Genomic DNA, 13,463 nt, shown 5'->3' on the forward strand with positions numbered 1-13,463 from the left:
CTCAGAAAGTTGGTCAATGGTCTTTCGACGATCTTCATCAATTGCACGTTTGATTTTGGCAATGTTTTCGTCATTTCTTCCTGTCGAAGGACGCCCGGGGCGTGGCATGTCTTCTGTTGACATGTTGCCAGATTTGAAATGGGAAAACCACTCTTAGACCTGTGATTTCCCCAAAGCATCATCATTAAAGGCTTGCCGAAGCATCCCAACAGTCTCGGATGTGGTTTTCCCTAACAGAAAACAAAATTTCACGCACTCTTTGTTCCTTCTGGTCGGCCATCCCACTAATCGCCAAAGGGTTGAAACAGGAATGCACACAACAGAGCACCACAGACAAACCACTTAACTCAGACTGACGCCAGCTCACTAACAGTCGCGGGAGACCCCCAGCTAACACCACCTAGCAGCACAACTCGTAACTACAAAGCATGTGCACACAACAGGTCGGTTCCGGTTATTTTTGGGCCCCCCTTCGTATACTAGAACTGGAATAAATGTTTTATATTAAACGAGTGCCTAGAGATGTACATGAAGGCATCTATACGAAAATAAAACAATATAAAAACAATGAAAGTTTTTAATTTATAAAATACACTCAAGACGATGAATTAAACTGTTGCTCATTACATCATGTTTAAATATCTTATACATAAATACTATTCATGTTGGTGTCCATCATTGCAATTATGACACTACAATATTGAGTTATCTATGAGTGTTGTTTTGATGGTGGTCTAGTTTGTTTTATTTCTACTCCCATTTGATTTCCTTATGGAGTAGTGGTATTGTACGGTACTAGCTGTGATGTTCCATACTGTTTACTTCTTATGTTTCCTGGTCTGGTTTTCTTTATTTTATGGCTTTAGGTCTGGCTTCATCATGTGTCAGATTGCAACTGGTCAATAATTTTAATGATGTATACAATTTAAGATAAGAGCCAGGATAGTGCAGTTGGTATAGCAACTGGCTATGGGTTGGATGATCGAGGGGTAGGAGTTCAAGTCTCAGTGGGAGTGAGAATTTTCTCTTCTCCAAATTGTCCAGACTGGCTCTAGGGTCCACCCAACCTCCTATACAATGGGTACTGGGGGGCGGGGGTTTATCCGAGGGAGTAAAGCAGCAGGGACATGTAGATGACCACTCACCTCCAACTAGAGCCGAGGTCAAGAAAATTTGGATCTATATATCCACCTCCCCATACACCTTCATGGTGTAGTGCTTAATTAGTTAAGCACAGGGACAACTTTACATTTTTTCATTTTTTTTCCTTGGCACTACAGCCCCAGTGGGCCTAGGCCTACCTCCATGAACTTCTCCATTCACTTCGGTATTTCTAGATCTTACACATTTGGTAGGACTCCTTGAGCGGATGATCAGCTTGTTGCAAGGCCTGTACACAAACACAGAAAAACGCACACACAAAAACTAAACATCCATGCCCTGAGTGGGATTCAAACCCATGATCCCGGTTTCCAAGCGAGCAAAGACAGTATATGCCTTAACTTTACCTTTTACCTTATGTAATTTAAGATATCTTGCTGTAAGAAATCAAATTTGATTATAATTTTTTATGTAACATGGATTATCAAAGTAAAGTGCAATAGTGTATATGTGTTGGATCACCCCAGAGGACGACCTGAATTGTTGAATCATTAGCTAAGACAATATGTGAAACACTGTGTCTTGACGGCAAACACATGCACACTGTTTGGATCTGAAAGGAATGTGATGAAGGTGTGGCTTTCTATCATTTGACTCAGAACAGTGACAAATGAAAGTCCCTTGTGAACTGAGTAGTGAAGCTGTGGGTTCGACTGCTGGTGCTGTTACCTTCCTGAGCAACAGCAGCTTCTCATCCTTCAGAGTCTTCTCAAACACAGTTTCGAGTCTGAAGCAATTGCTGACCACACTGTCTGTGTCAACTTTCTCACGAGCCAGGAGGCAGGCCCCATCAGCCAGGGCATTCACCGCAGTCTGCAGCAGTTCTTTATGAAGCAGGATGTTTGATGCAATAACCAGTGTGCAGTTGTGCTCATCCTCTACTTCATGTTCCTCAACCTTGATCCCTGTCATGTCCAGGTCTGCCCTTGACAGATCACTGTCCTTACCCAGGACTGTTATGTCTCCCTGTAACATTCAGAGCCATAAAAACATGAAAAAATTTTTGTTATTACTGTAACCCTCTTTGCATTTTTTGGACTAAAGGTTAAATTTAGAAAGACAAAACACTGCAATGATATAAATAACCAAGTACCAATCAAATTCTTGCAGAACTGATCCAAGAACCTCAAATGTCCCTTTATTATATGTTCTTACCTTCTCTGTCAGTTTCCGTTCTTTGAAAATCTCAGTAGAGACAATGAATGATGTTGTGAATACCTGATGTTGAAGTGACCCTGTATCCCACATTGTTATACTTGCCTTTAGAAGTGGCCTGTCTGCAAGGATGAGTGCCACAGCAGGTGAAAGAGGTGTGGAGCCTTGGGTGTGTAGCTCCACCACCTTCACTTGGGTGACAGGCTTGTTCTCCACAGCGATGTCCATGCAAACCTGCAATGTGGTGTGTAAGTCCAGGTGTGCTGGCTCTACATTAGGTGTCAACACATATTTCTCTAGCACAGGCTTCATCAGGGGCTTGCGCCGAGATATGGTACTTGATTTCAGTCCCCGAAATTCCACACCTGCTGCCTGGATGATATTCAGCTCCTTGTAGACATGCACTGGGACCACTGTCACAACAAGACTCAACATTAAACCCACAAGCACCATCCTGAGCAGGCAATAATTTAATTAGTAAATGTTTATATTTTTCAGCATGTTTCAGGCCTTAGGGGATCTTCAGATTCATCCAAACAAGTATATAAGAGGCATGTACATCCATAATTTTAAACCACATTTTCATTTGCTCTTTTATTTCACTCACTTTGGAAATGCAAGGAGAGACCCCCAAACTAAGACTGCCTAAGTGATGTCACTACATAAAAAAATGCATGCAGCAGCAAAGTGCAAGATGCTTGTAACTTCACACTACTCAGCTATAAAAGTTGAACAATGCCATGTAAACTGAATTGAACCAACTCACCAGCTTCACTGTTCTTAGCGTTCAGTTCCTGGACATTAGCAGCATGCCGCTTGGCATCTATGGTGAGTTTCTGGAGTGAAGTTGGTACTGAAAGATCTGGTGAATATACCTCAAAGAGTTTCATTTGCAACACATTGTCAAGGAATGCAACCCAGTTGTCTTTCCAGCACACCTTTCCTGTACGACCTGCACAGAACAGGGATACATATCATGTATAGCAGGAAAGATAAGTTCTCACTTCATATAGAGAAGTCACTGCACTTTGGATAACAAAGGAAGGTGACAGCCGGACTCCAGTCTTGAAGACACTTATCTTCCAAATGCCTTTTCTAGTGTCATAATAGAGGGTTCTCAAAAGAGACATGCTGATTTTAAAAATTTTATGTATTTTAAAATACAGAACAAAACTGAAACATATTTTTTTTAGAAACTATTAAAATTTAATGTTATACTTTAAAAATTCTATATGTGAGCACCATTTGTAACTCTACCAACATTCAAGAGATACTCTGTTTCTGGATATAGGAATTAGTTCTTTAAACTGAGCCTAATTCAGTAGGCATTTTATCTCTGGATGGAGACATAGTCCAGTCTCCAAAATATTTCTATTCAAAATAAATACATAAAAATAATGTCAAAATATTCAATCACTGTATTACATTAGGACATTCTGGAGACCAGGCTATTGATGTAATGCCTCCTATCCATCAATCTGAAAATCTAATGCAAATAGAAAATTGAACTTTAGGCTGAAATAAGGTCAAGTGCCTGCTTGTTGGAAGACAACAGTTGCATTTTCTCTTTCAGTATCAACATACATGTGGTTGCAATGCAAGGAGTGAGAGAGTATGAGTTTGACCTTGACTGAATATGGACAGGCAGCACAGACATGGAATAGTGCATGTGGTGAATTACAATTAAATTGAGAGAGATAAGATGCATGAAGAGGATGGTACAGCAGTGTATGGTGAAACAGAAGTGGGCAAGAAATAACTGATATCAAAACTGTAAGCAGGCCCTGGCAGAGAGAAAATAACTATTCCAAATAAGAAAAAACATTACAATACAAAGAGGGATATTTGAAAATGTGGCAAAGTGCAGGTACTTCAGAATAAATGTAACAATAAAAATTACGTGCTGCTATCCAAAAGTTCCTGAAATTTGAATTTTGCACGTGAATGGTTATGAGTACATCGAAATATCGCTAGGTGTCTCCCCACACACCCTTCTTGAATCAGTGTGGCAAGCAGCGTCGAGTTGAGTGGTTGGGTTTATTGTTGAACGTATTTCCATTGTTGTCTTTCCGTAAGTTTGCGGTTTTGTGATGGCTGACCAGAGAGAGCAGTGTGTCTGTTTCAAGTTTTGTTTTAAACTTGGGAAAACCACTGCAAAAATGCACCAAATGTTGAAGCAAGCTTTTGGTGACAACAGTTTACGCCAGACACACTGGTATAACTGTCTTGAAAATGGCCGAACATTGACTGATGATGACTATCGTTCAGGACGGCCATCAACTGGCACCACACCAGAAAATGTCATGAAAGTTAGGGATCTGATTCTGCAAGATCTTAGACTGACCATCCAAGACCTCTGTAACACCTTGGGACTAAGTTATGGTACACGTCAACGAATTTTGTCAGAGGAACTGAACATGAGGAGGATTGCGGCGAAGTTTGTGCCATGACTGCTGCAAAATGAACAGAAGCAGCATTGCTTGGAAGTCTGCAGTGAACTTCAACAACAGCTTCAAGAGGATCCAAACTTTCTTTCGAAGGTTGTCACTGGTGACGAAAGTTGGGTTTATGGGTACAACCCTGAAAGTAAGCAGCAATCGTCGCAATGGAAGAGCCCTTCTTCACCTCAGCCAAAAAAAGCTCGACAAGTCAAGAGCAACATTAAGTCCATGTTGATCTGTTTTTTTTTTTATATATTGACGGGATTGTTCATAAGGAGTTCGTCCCTCCTGGTCAGACAGTCAATAAAGAGTTCTATCGCGATGTCCTAAGGCGTTTGAGGGAGTACATGAGGAGAAAACGTCCAGAGAAGTGGCGCACAAACGACTGGGTACTCCACCATGACAACGCACGACCGCATAAGGTTTACATTGTGCAGGAATTTTTGGCTAAAAACAAGATGGTAGTTGTTCCCCACCCACCGTACTTGCCAGACTTAGCTCCATACGACTTCTTTCTCTTCCCCAAGATGAAAATCAAGTTGAGAGGGCGAAGATTTGATACAGTTGAGGAAATTCAAGCGGAAACGCAAACGGTACTAAACACCCTAACAAAGAAAGACTCCAGGATGCATTTGAAAAGTGGCAGAAATGCTGGGATCGGTGTATGCGCTCCCAAGGGGACTACTTTGAAGGTGATGGTGCAGAATAAGGTCCAGGTAAGATGTAATTACTTACTTACTCATGGAGCTGAGCCCTTCTGGAGGAGCCACCAATTCTGCAGCTACTCAAGAATTTCCAAGCATTTTATGGAAGGTTCATTACCATGTTCACAAGAGCCCTCTACTGGTCCCTATCCTGAGCCAGATCTATCCAATCCATACCATCCAATCCTACCTCTCTAAGATCCGTTCTAATATTGTCCACCCACCTACGCCTTGGTCTTCCCTGTGGTCTCTTTCCTTCTGGCTTTCCCACCAATATCCTATATGCATTCCTCGTCGCCCCCATTCGTGCTACATGACCTACCCACCTCATCCTCCTTGACTTGATCATTCTACTTATACTTGGAGAAGTGTACAAGTTATGAAGCTCCTCATTATGCAGTTTTCTCCAACCTCCCTTCACTTCATCTCCCTTTGGTCCAAATATTCTCCTCAACCCCCTCAGTCTATGTTCCTCCCTTAATGTCAGAGACCAAGTTTCACACACATACAGAACCATAGGCAAAATTATACATTACACATTCTAATTTTTACATTTTAAGACAGCAGATGAAAAGACAAAAGGTTCTGGATTGAATTGTAGCAAGCATTACCCGAATTCAATCTCCTCTTAATTTCCCCCTCAATCATGTTTTGATTTCTTATAGTCATTCCCAAATATCTGAACTGTGCCACATTTCCAAAATATCAATTTTCCTATCTTTATAGCTTGATTTTGCCCTGCATTTTGGTGATGAGACAGGAACATATACTTTATTTTCTCTGCATTTACTTCTAGGCCAACCTCTTTATTAGTGTCAAAGTTTCTGCGCTTTTCTTTATGGTCTCCATAATATCATGTAGAGATTCACATCATTGGCACAGACCACCAGCTGATGTGTCCCATTTAATTTCAGTCCCACCTTGTTCTCCTGGACCTTCCTAATGGCATATTATAAAGCAAAGCTGAAAATCAGTGGCAATAAACATCTACTTGTTTTAGACAATTTTGGATAGGAAAATTATTAGACAAATATTTAACTATATGGACATTACTACACATATGTTTCATCTAAACATTTTAATCAGCATAACTAGTTTCATGGGTACCCCAAACTGTATCAGAATATTGTACAATACTACCCTCCTAACTGAGTCATAAGCTTTCTTGAAGTCTAGGAATAGCTGATGTACTGTCTAATTGTACTCCATTTTTTCTCCAGTATCTGATGAATGCAAAACATGTCATCAGTAGTTGATCTGTTATCTTGAAACCCACACTGATGGTCCCCAATAATTTCATCTATGTATGGACTTAAGCTTCAGAGAAGAATATTAGATAAAATTTTGTATGAAGTTGATAGCAGTGATATCCCCCGATAATTACTAGAGTCAGCATTATCACCCTTCTTGTGAACTGGTAAAATAATAGATTCTGTCCACTGATCAGGCACTTTTTCCTTATTCCAAATTTAATTAATTAGCTTATGAATCTTGGAATGTACTACTTCACCTCCTGCTCAAATAAGTTCTGCTGGAATTTGATCACTACTTGGTGATTCATAACTTTTCAGCTTATCAATCCTAGCCACTTTGTTCTTCAGCAACTTGTACATCTTAGGCACAATAGATCACTGTGGTCGTGGTGCAAGGGCCAAGAAGGCCCACCCCTTATACATTCAACTTGTACATCTTTGGCCTGGTGTCTAAAATTATTCTCTTATGCTGTAAGACTCTGTGGAAGACACTTCTAAATTCCTGTTTCATTGTCTGTTCATGATGGCTGTTGGTGCCATGTAATATTGTAAATTACATTTGGTTCTGAGTTATCCAGAGTCACTGTGATCAGATCTCTCTCTCTCTAGTGCAGTTGGAACTCATGAAGAACCTGTATTCTATCACAACAAGAAGAGTAGGCTGTGCTTTCAGTATGCATAGCAAGGCAAGCTTAGCACGTATTGTATTCATCAATGTTCTCTAACTTGGGCTGCATGTTTCACAAGCATAGAGAGCTATGTAACTCAGGATGTAGCATGAGTCGAGTAGTTCTTATATGAACTGACATGTGTGTATTTATATATTGGAACTGCTGCTGCTCTTCTGTGACAAGAAGGGTAGTAGAAAGTATCTATCTGTGGTACAGCATCATCTCCTTTGTCAGTCATTCTGCATATTAAATATATCAGATATGTATTCCTCTCCATTCGCTACTTTGCCAAGTCTTAGCTACCTTGATCAGCAGGCATTTTGAGTGACAGCATTATGATTTATAAGAAACAGTCAAGATTTTCACTGTTCGTGAAATGCTCCCAGGATGCTCTTCTAGCTTGTCCACTCACATTTGTGACATTATCTGTAATGTTAAATACATCTACCTCCTCCTCTTAAACTTACTTTGAAATGTCCATAGTTGAATTATTGAACTATAACATATTTCTTGCATTTATAGAGCACCCGATGCTGACCATTTATTTCTAAAAAATTGGAAATGGTAATTTGTAAAGTGCAATTAAAAGGAAGAGTAATTTTATGTGGGGACTAGAACATAAATATTATGGAAGATAATGTAAAACCTCAAAAATTAAAAAAATGTTCTGCTGTTATACAATTTGGTAAATAAAATAATATCTCCAACTAGGATTACAAATAAATCATTTACATTGATTGACACTGTTGTAATAAACAAGCAAGCTTATGAATGTCCATCAAAAGTATTACATTTGGGTTATTTAGATCATTCGGCACAGATTATAAATATTAATGTAAACAGATCAAAAAGAGGACCTGTAAAGAGTAGGAAAAGGAAGTTTACCAAAGAAGGTATTGATGAGTTTAATTATCTATCACAAAAACAATTGTGGCAGGAATGTCTTTTAAATTTACATGAAAATACTTGTTTTAATGCCTTCATGGACTCAATTTTTTATCATTATAATATAATCTTCCAATAAAAATTGTTTACAGGAGTAACACAGAAAAAATGAATTACCGAAGGAATACATAATTCTTATAAAAGAAGGAAAGTGTTGAATGGTCTGAGAAAACAACATTATGACGTGGATGGCGCAAGAGGAAGTAGGGGTCACGTGAACTCTGCAGTCTCGCGAGTGACGTCACATACCCCCCACTCCTTCTATCATTACTCTACGCTCGGTAAACACTCCTCCCCTGCGGTGATGTAACAGGGAACACTGCAGTTACTACACAGCAATAAACAACTCTTGGCAGCATTCCCCAGCAACGCCTATAAACATGGCGAATACACAACAGGGAAGCAGGGTGCATTTTCCGCTGTATGGCTGAGGGTTTATAAGAAAACTGGAATGCCTAAGCAGTTAGTTGAAATATAGCAGCAGTCGCAGAAAGAAGACCTGAACGTGTGGTTAGAAGATTTTATGTGATAGTGTGCGATAACTTAGAAGTCAGCCAGTGAAGCCTTATTGTGTGCCTTCAAGATTTTGTGTGTGCTGTAATACAATTATATTGGGAGTGTGTAATACTGTGACACTTGTATAGCTCCCGTGTTGCACTGTGAATAAGTGAAGACTATCAAAGATAGTGTGAAGAGATTACTGTGTGGGGTTTGTAAATTGTCTAAACCCACAACAGTGTTGTAAGTATTTCTAGTTACAGCTTGTAGGTTGTTAAATAAACCAATTAACAATCCGAATGGCGTCTTCAGTAGCAAAACACGTTATAATATAATCTTTCAAAGGAAATGCAGAAGTATATAAAAAGATATCAAATAATTCTTAAAAGTCATTCAAGAAGCTAAAGGAACAGAAAATGACAAGTACATTTTAAGAGCTAATAATGTAATAATAATGTGGCATGTATAAATAAAGAAGTTGGAAAATTATGGAAATATGATAAATATCTAATAATATCTAATCCACAGAATGTGATTTTTATTTTGTAGAAATAACTGTTAATTTCTTAAATCAAAATAGCAGTAAAACTAATGCTGAGTTACCTAAGCAAATAATAATCTGCTGTTCTAAAACCATACTTATTTATCCAGTTACTGAAATGAAATAGAGCATGTATCACAATTTTAAGAGGCAAATTATCTGCAGCTTATGATAAAACCATCTCCAGTTTTAAATTGCTAAAGACGGCCCTCCAAATAATTTGTGGTGTGAGTTGTTGCATGTCATGTATACAAATATGTGAAGACTATATGACATATTGTGGTATGCCGTGAGAAAGCCAGAATGGATTAGGAGATGGGAGTTGATTTCCTAGGCAATGATGAGCATTCCCGCTGCAACGCCTAGGAATTGGAACACATCCATTGCTATTCAATGGCTGGCAATATCCAAGCAATGAGCTATTTGAAGCAGCTTTTGCATAGCAGCAGGCAGAATTTACCCTTCAACAAGGTATCCCCTATTCAGTCCGAGAGCAAGTTATAACAGTCCAATGTCCGCCAGAGAAGAGCAGAGTTTGTATTCGACTCTAGCAGGAGAGAGTTCTTATCCATAGAGCAGAAGTGTTTAACACTGGAGAAGAAACGTCTAACGGATGCTATAAGTGGAGAATAATTGTACTTGAAAGTGTAAAAGTGACTGTCCAATAAATATTCCTTCAAAACCAAGAACCCACACAATTTCTTGTTGCATTGCTTAGCAAACAACAATGTCTTTTTTATATATAGTTCTATTGTACTAGAAATGATATATTTTATTTAAATACATAACAGTCCTATGGTAAAAATATGGGTATCCATAACCATAACATGTGAAAAAAATTAATTTTATTTTTTATGTACAACATTGTACATAAAACATTACTCCTTAAGAAAAATGTGATAAATATGGGTATCAGTTTGTACAATAAGGTTTGAGATCAGATAAAATTTTAAGGAAAATTTTAATTTATTTAAAAAGGACTTAAAATCCTTTCTATTGAATCACTTTTTCTACTCTGTTACGGAACTTATGTCATTTTAAACTTTTTAATGTGCGTGAATGTATCGCTGTCTCTTGACATCCTAAATATCTTGTATTCACTTAATTTTTATACCATTGGATAAAGTGCTTATTCTTGTAACAGAAATTCTGTATGCAGGTTTGTTGTACGGTGTCTCATTTTTATGGTTGTATATGGTATGTTGTGACACACATATAATTTGTGTATGTAGTTAAGTATTATAGTATTTGTGACTTATATATGATAAATTTTGGCTTGTTTTACATCTGGAGGCTTTATGGATTTCTGGAACAAATAAAGATAAGGATATTGAAATTCTCTTTTTCTCTGGCAAGCTAGTCGCCTCATAAGCCGCCTGTCTACTTGTCTCAGACAGAAGAGTTGTGTGAACTGGCAAACATATTTTCTGTCATTTGCACTTGATCACCCTCACTACATACCGAGTATCATACCAACAACAAAATCTGAGATGAAGTGGCTAACTGTCTATTTGAGTAGGAACTCAGGAAAGACTGTGAATTTCCTTTCACATGTTTATAGTAAGAGCAGAAAATTAATTCATAAAATTACTTTATCTGTGTAGACATATTTCCTAGTGTGCGATCATCTTGCTCTCGGGTAACTGCAGTGGTACAGTGAAAAAGTCACTGAAGTGATAAATTACTACAGCAAAATATTTGGTCTACAACAGAAAAATTTTGAGTCAATTTCAGTTCTTGAAATATTTTGAAATTATCATATTGAGCTCACGTCAAACTGAAAAGGTTCTTCTCACAAATGTCTAACTCTGGAAAGAAATATAGGATAAATGGCTGATAGTTGTGTGAAGGAATATTAACAGGAAGTGGGGTTAGTGCTACCAGAGCAGATAATGCCAAATGTTGTGGCTGTGTCAACAAGACTCTGTGGAAGTTAGTATACAAACTTATGCTTACAGAAATATGCTACAGTGTCCTCCTGAAAACACGTGGAAATGCTGTAACATACAGCAAGACAAAATGTGACTGGGAAATATAATGAAGGCAAGAAACTTGAGAGAGATCATCAGAAAACTGGTACATGCAATACATTAGTACGTGTCCTTTAAAAGGATAATTTTTAGCATTTGTGAAGCATATTTTTCAAGTTTTTAGAGAAAATGTGCTGGCATATCTTGTAAATGTGTAATGCATAGAAATCTAATATCTGGTAATAATTATCTCATACTGAAAATTTCTGGTTTTATCACAGGTTGGGAACATTTCTGTTGTACATTGTATACCTACAGCATACAGTCGTATTATGTAGTCTATTACTCATACTACATGGATCAAAATGAAAAATAACAGACTGAAACTATTCACATAGTACAGCATGCTGTGGTACCCACCATGGTTATCTGCGCAAACAAGGCCATGGAAAAGCCCTTCATACTCATATCCACACAGTCGAAAATACCTATAGATATCGTGCGATGAAAGTTCAAGCAGGTCTTCATTAACAATTGGCTTGGGAGGCTCCAGTGCCACCATTTCATGGGAGATGTTTGTGGGCACCCGCACCAAGCCACTCACAACTGGTGTATTACTCTCTGTTACTTCAAACTTCCCACTTGCTTTCTGGACCATAACAGTGAAGTGTAGGTTTCCTGTAAGCAAACAGATCAATAATATACGTAATATAATGGGCATTTAGCAGCAGGCTATTCAGGTGGATATTTTCTCATATAAGAATTGGAATTTGGTGTTACAAGATGCAGCACAATTTTGTTAAGGTTGCAGCAGAGCTCTGGACTAATTCCATTATAAGACTACAATAACATGTTTCAATTTTCCACCAGCCAGAAAAACAAAACTACTCCTTCACATTTTGGCAAACAAATAGCCATACTGTGAGAGAGTCAAAAGGGCTTTGCCAGAATAATCTGTTACAGAATTTCACATTAATTTAAGAGATTCTCTGGGTTTATCACTACCCTTCAGTGTCCAGGTTTCAATACTAAATAGAAGGGCTAGAAGAGCTACACATATCGGTGAAAGAGAGAGAAATATAAGTATCCACCATTCAGATTTGCCATACACACTCACAGTGCAATGAACTATGCTATTACACGAACCTTGCTTGGGTATGCTAGTAGCCCTGTGGAACCGTACATCCTCAAACACAATTGGTACTTCGGTATAATTTTGTCCAGTCATCAGTCCCACTGATTTCCACACAAGTTCCTGTACGAGATAATCATCAAATCAAGTGTTGCCATTGAATCACGGGATAAAGGAGAGCACAGGACTAGCGTAAAGTATGTACTCATGGATACTGTCATGTGTTGGGGTGACACATGACACCTAGGCAAGGTTTCGATTGGTGGTCTTAACACTTATATATATATATATATATACACACACACACACACACACACGTGGTACAGTCATTAAGTTCGTGGACTGTTGCTTTGTCGCATCATGTTACAAGGTATTCACATATCCTTATACAGATCCACATCGACCCTCAAAATAGTTACCGTTGGCCGCTATGCAAGTCTGCCAAAGTTGATATAGCTGCCGAAAACATTTCTGAAACATATTGGCAGGAAATTCCCATATGGCCTCTCTTGTGGCATTGATGACCTCCTCGGAGAGAAAGAGAAAGAAGTCGCATGATGCGAGATCGGGTGAGTACAGAGGGTGTGACAAAATGATGACCTGTTGCCTTGCCAGTTCCTCTTGGACAAGAACAGAGCGATGTGCATGGGCGTTGTCGTGTAGCAACAGTCAATACTTCCTACGTCAAATGTTTTGCTAAGGGATTTGCCTAGTTTCTGGCAGAACTTGACATTTGTCCGTTGTTCAAACTGCCATATTTTCAATTTCCGCCACTTGCATTTAACTGCAGTACACAACAGAGGCCGTAGTTCTGCTTACACTGTTTGCACACAGCTGCCTCTTGCTGTGATAAGAGATGAACTAACAGGGCATCAAATCGTGCTTCAACCTATCCGCTGCAGTGTGCTGCAACGACGCTTTGCGACCAGTCCACGAAATTATTGACTGTGGTAGTATATATTGTGACATGTTGCGCAAAGGAGAACCCCCCC

General features: G+C 38.8%; 1 protein-coding gene across 1 annotated transcript in view; it reads right to left on the reverse strand.

The window, feature by feature from the left end:
- Positions 1-13,463, reverse strand: part of LOC111869163 (fatty acid synthase) — a 135,383-nt gene that overhangs the window by 57,690 nt on the left and 64,230 nt on the right. The window contains exons 16-20 of the mRNA XM_023860434.2: positions 12,486-12,594; positions 11,760-12,017; positions 3,083-3,268; positions 2,422-2,729; positions 1,831-2,127 (exon numbers count right to left, since the gene is read on the reverse strand). Of these exons, the coding sequence (XP_023716202.1) occupies positions 1,831-2,127; positions 2,422-2,729; positions 3,083-3,268; positions 11,760-12,017; positions 12,486-12,594 (1,158 nt within the window). The remainder of the gene's footprint in view (positions 1-1,830; positions 2,128-2,421; positions 2,730-3,082; positions 3,269-11,759; positions 12,018-12,485; positions 12,595-13,463) is intronic.

The sequence above is a fragment of the Cryptotermes secundus genome, unplaced genomic scaffold, assembly GCF_002891405.2.
Source record: "Cryptotermes secundus unplaced genomic scaffold, Csec_1.0 scaffold1434, whole genome shotgun sequence".
NCBI classification, from domain to species: domain Eukaryota; kingdom Metazoa; phylum Arthropoda; class Insecta; order Blattodea; family Kalotermitidae; genus Cryptotermes; species Cryptotermes secundus.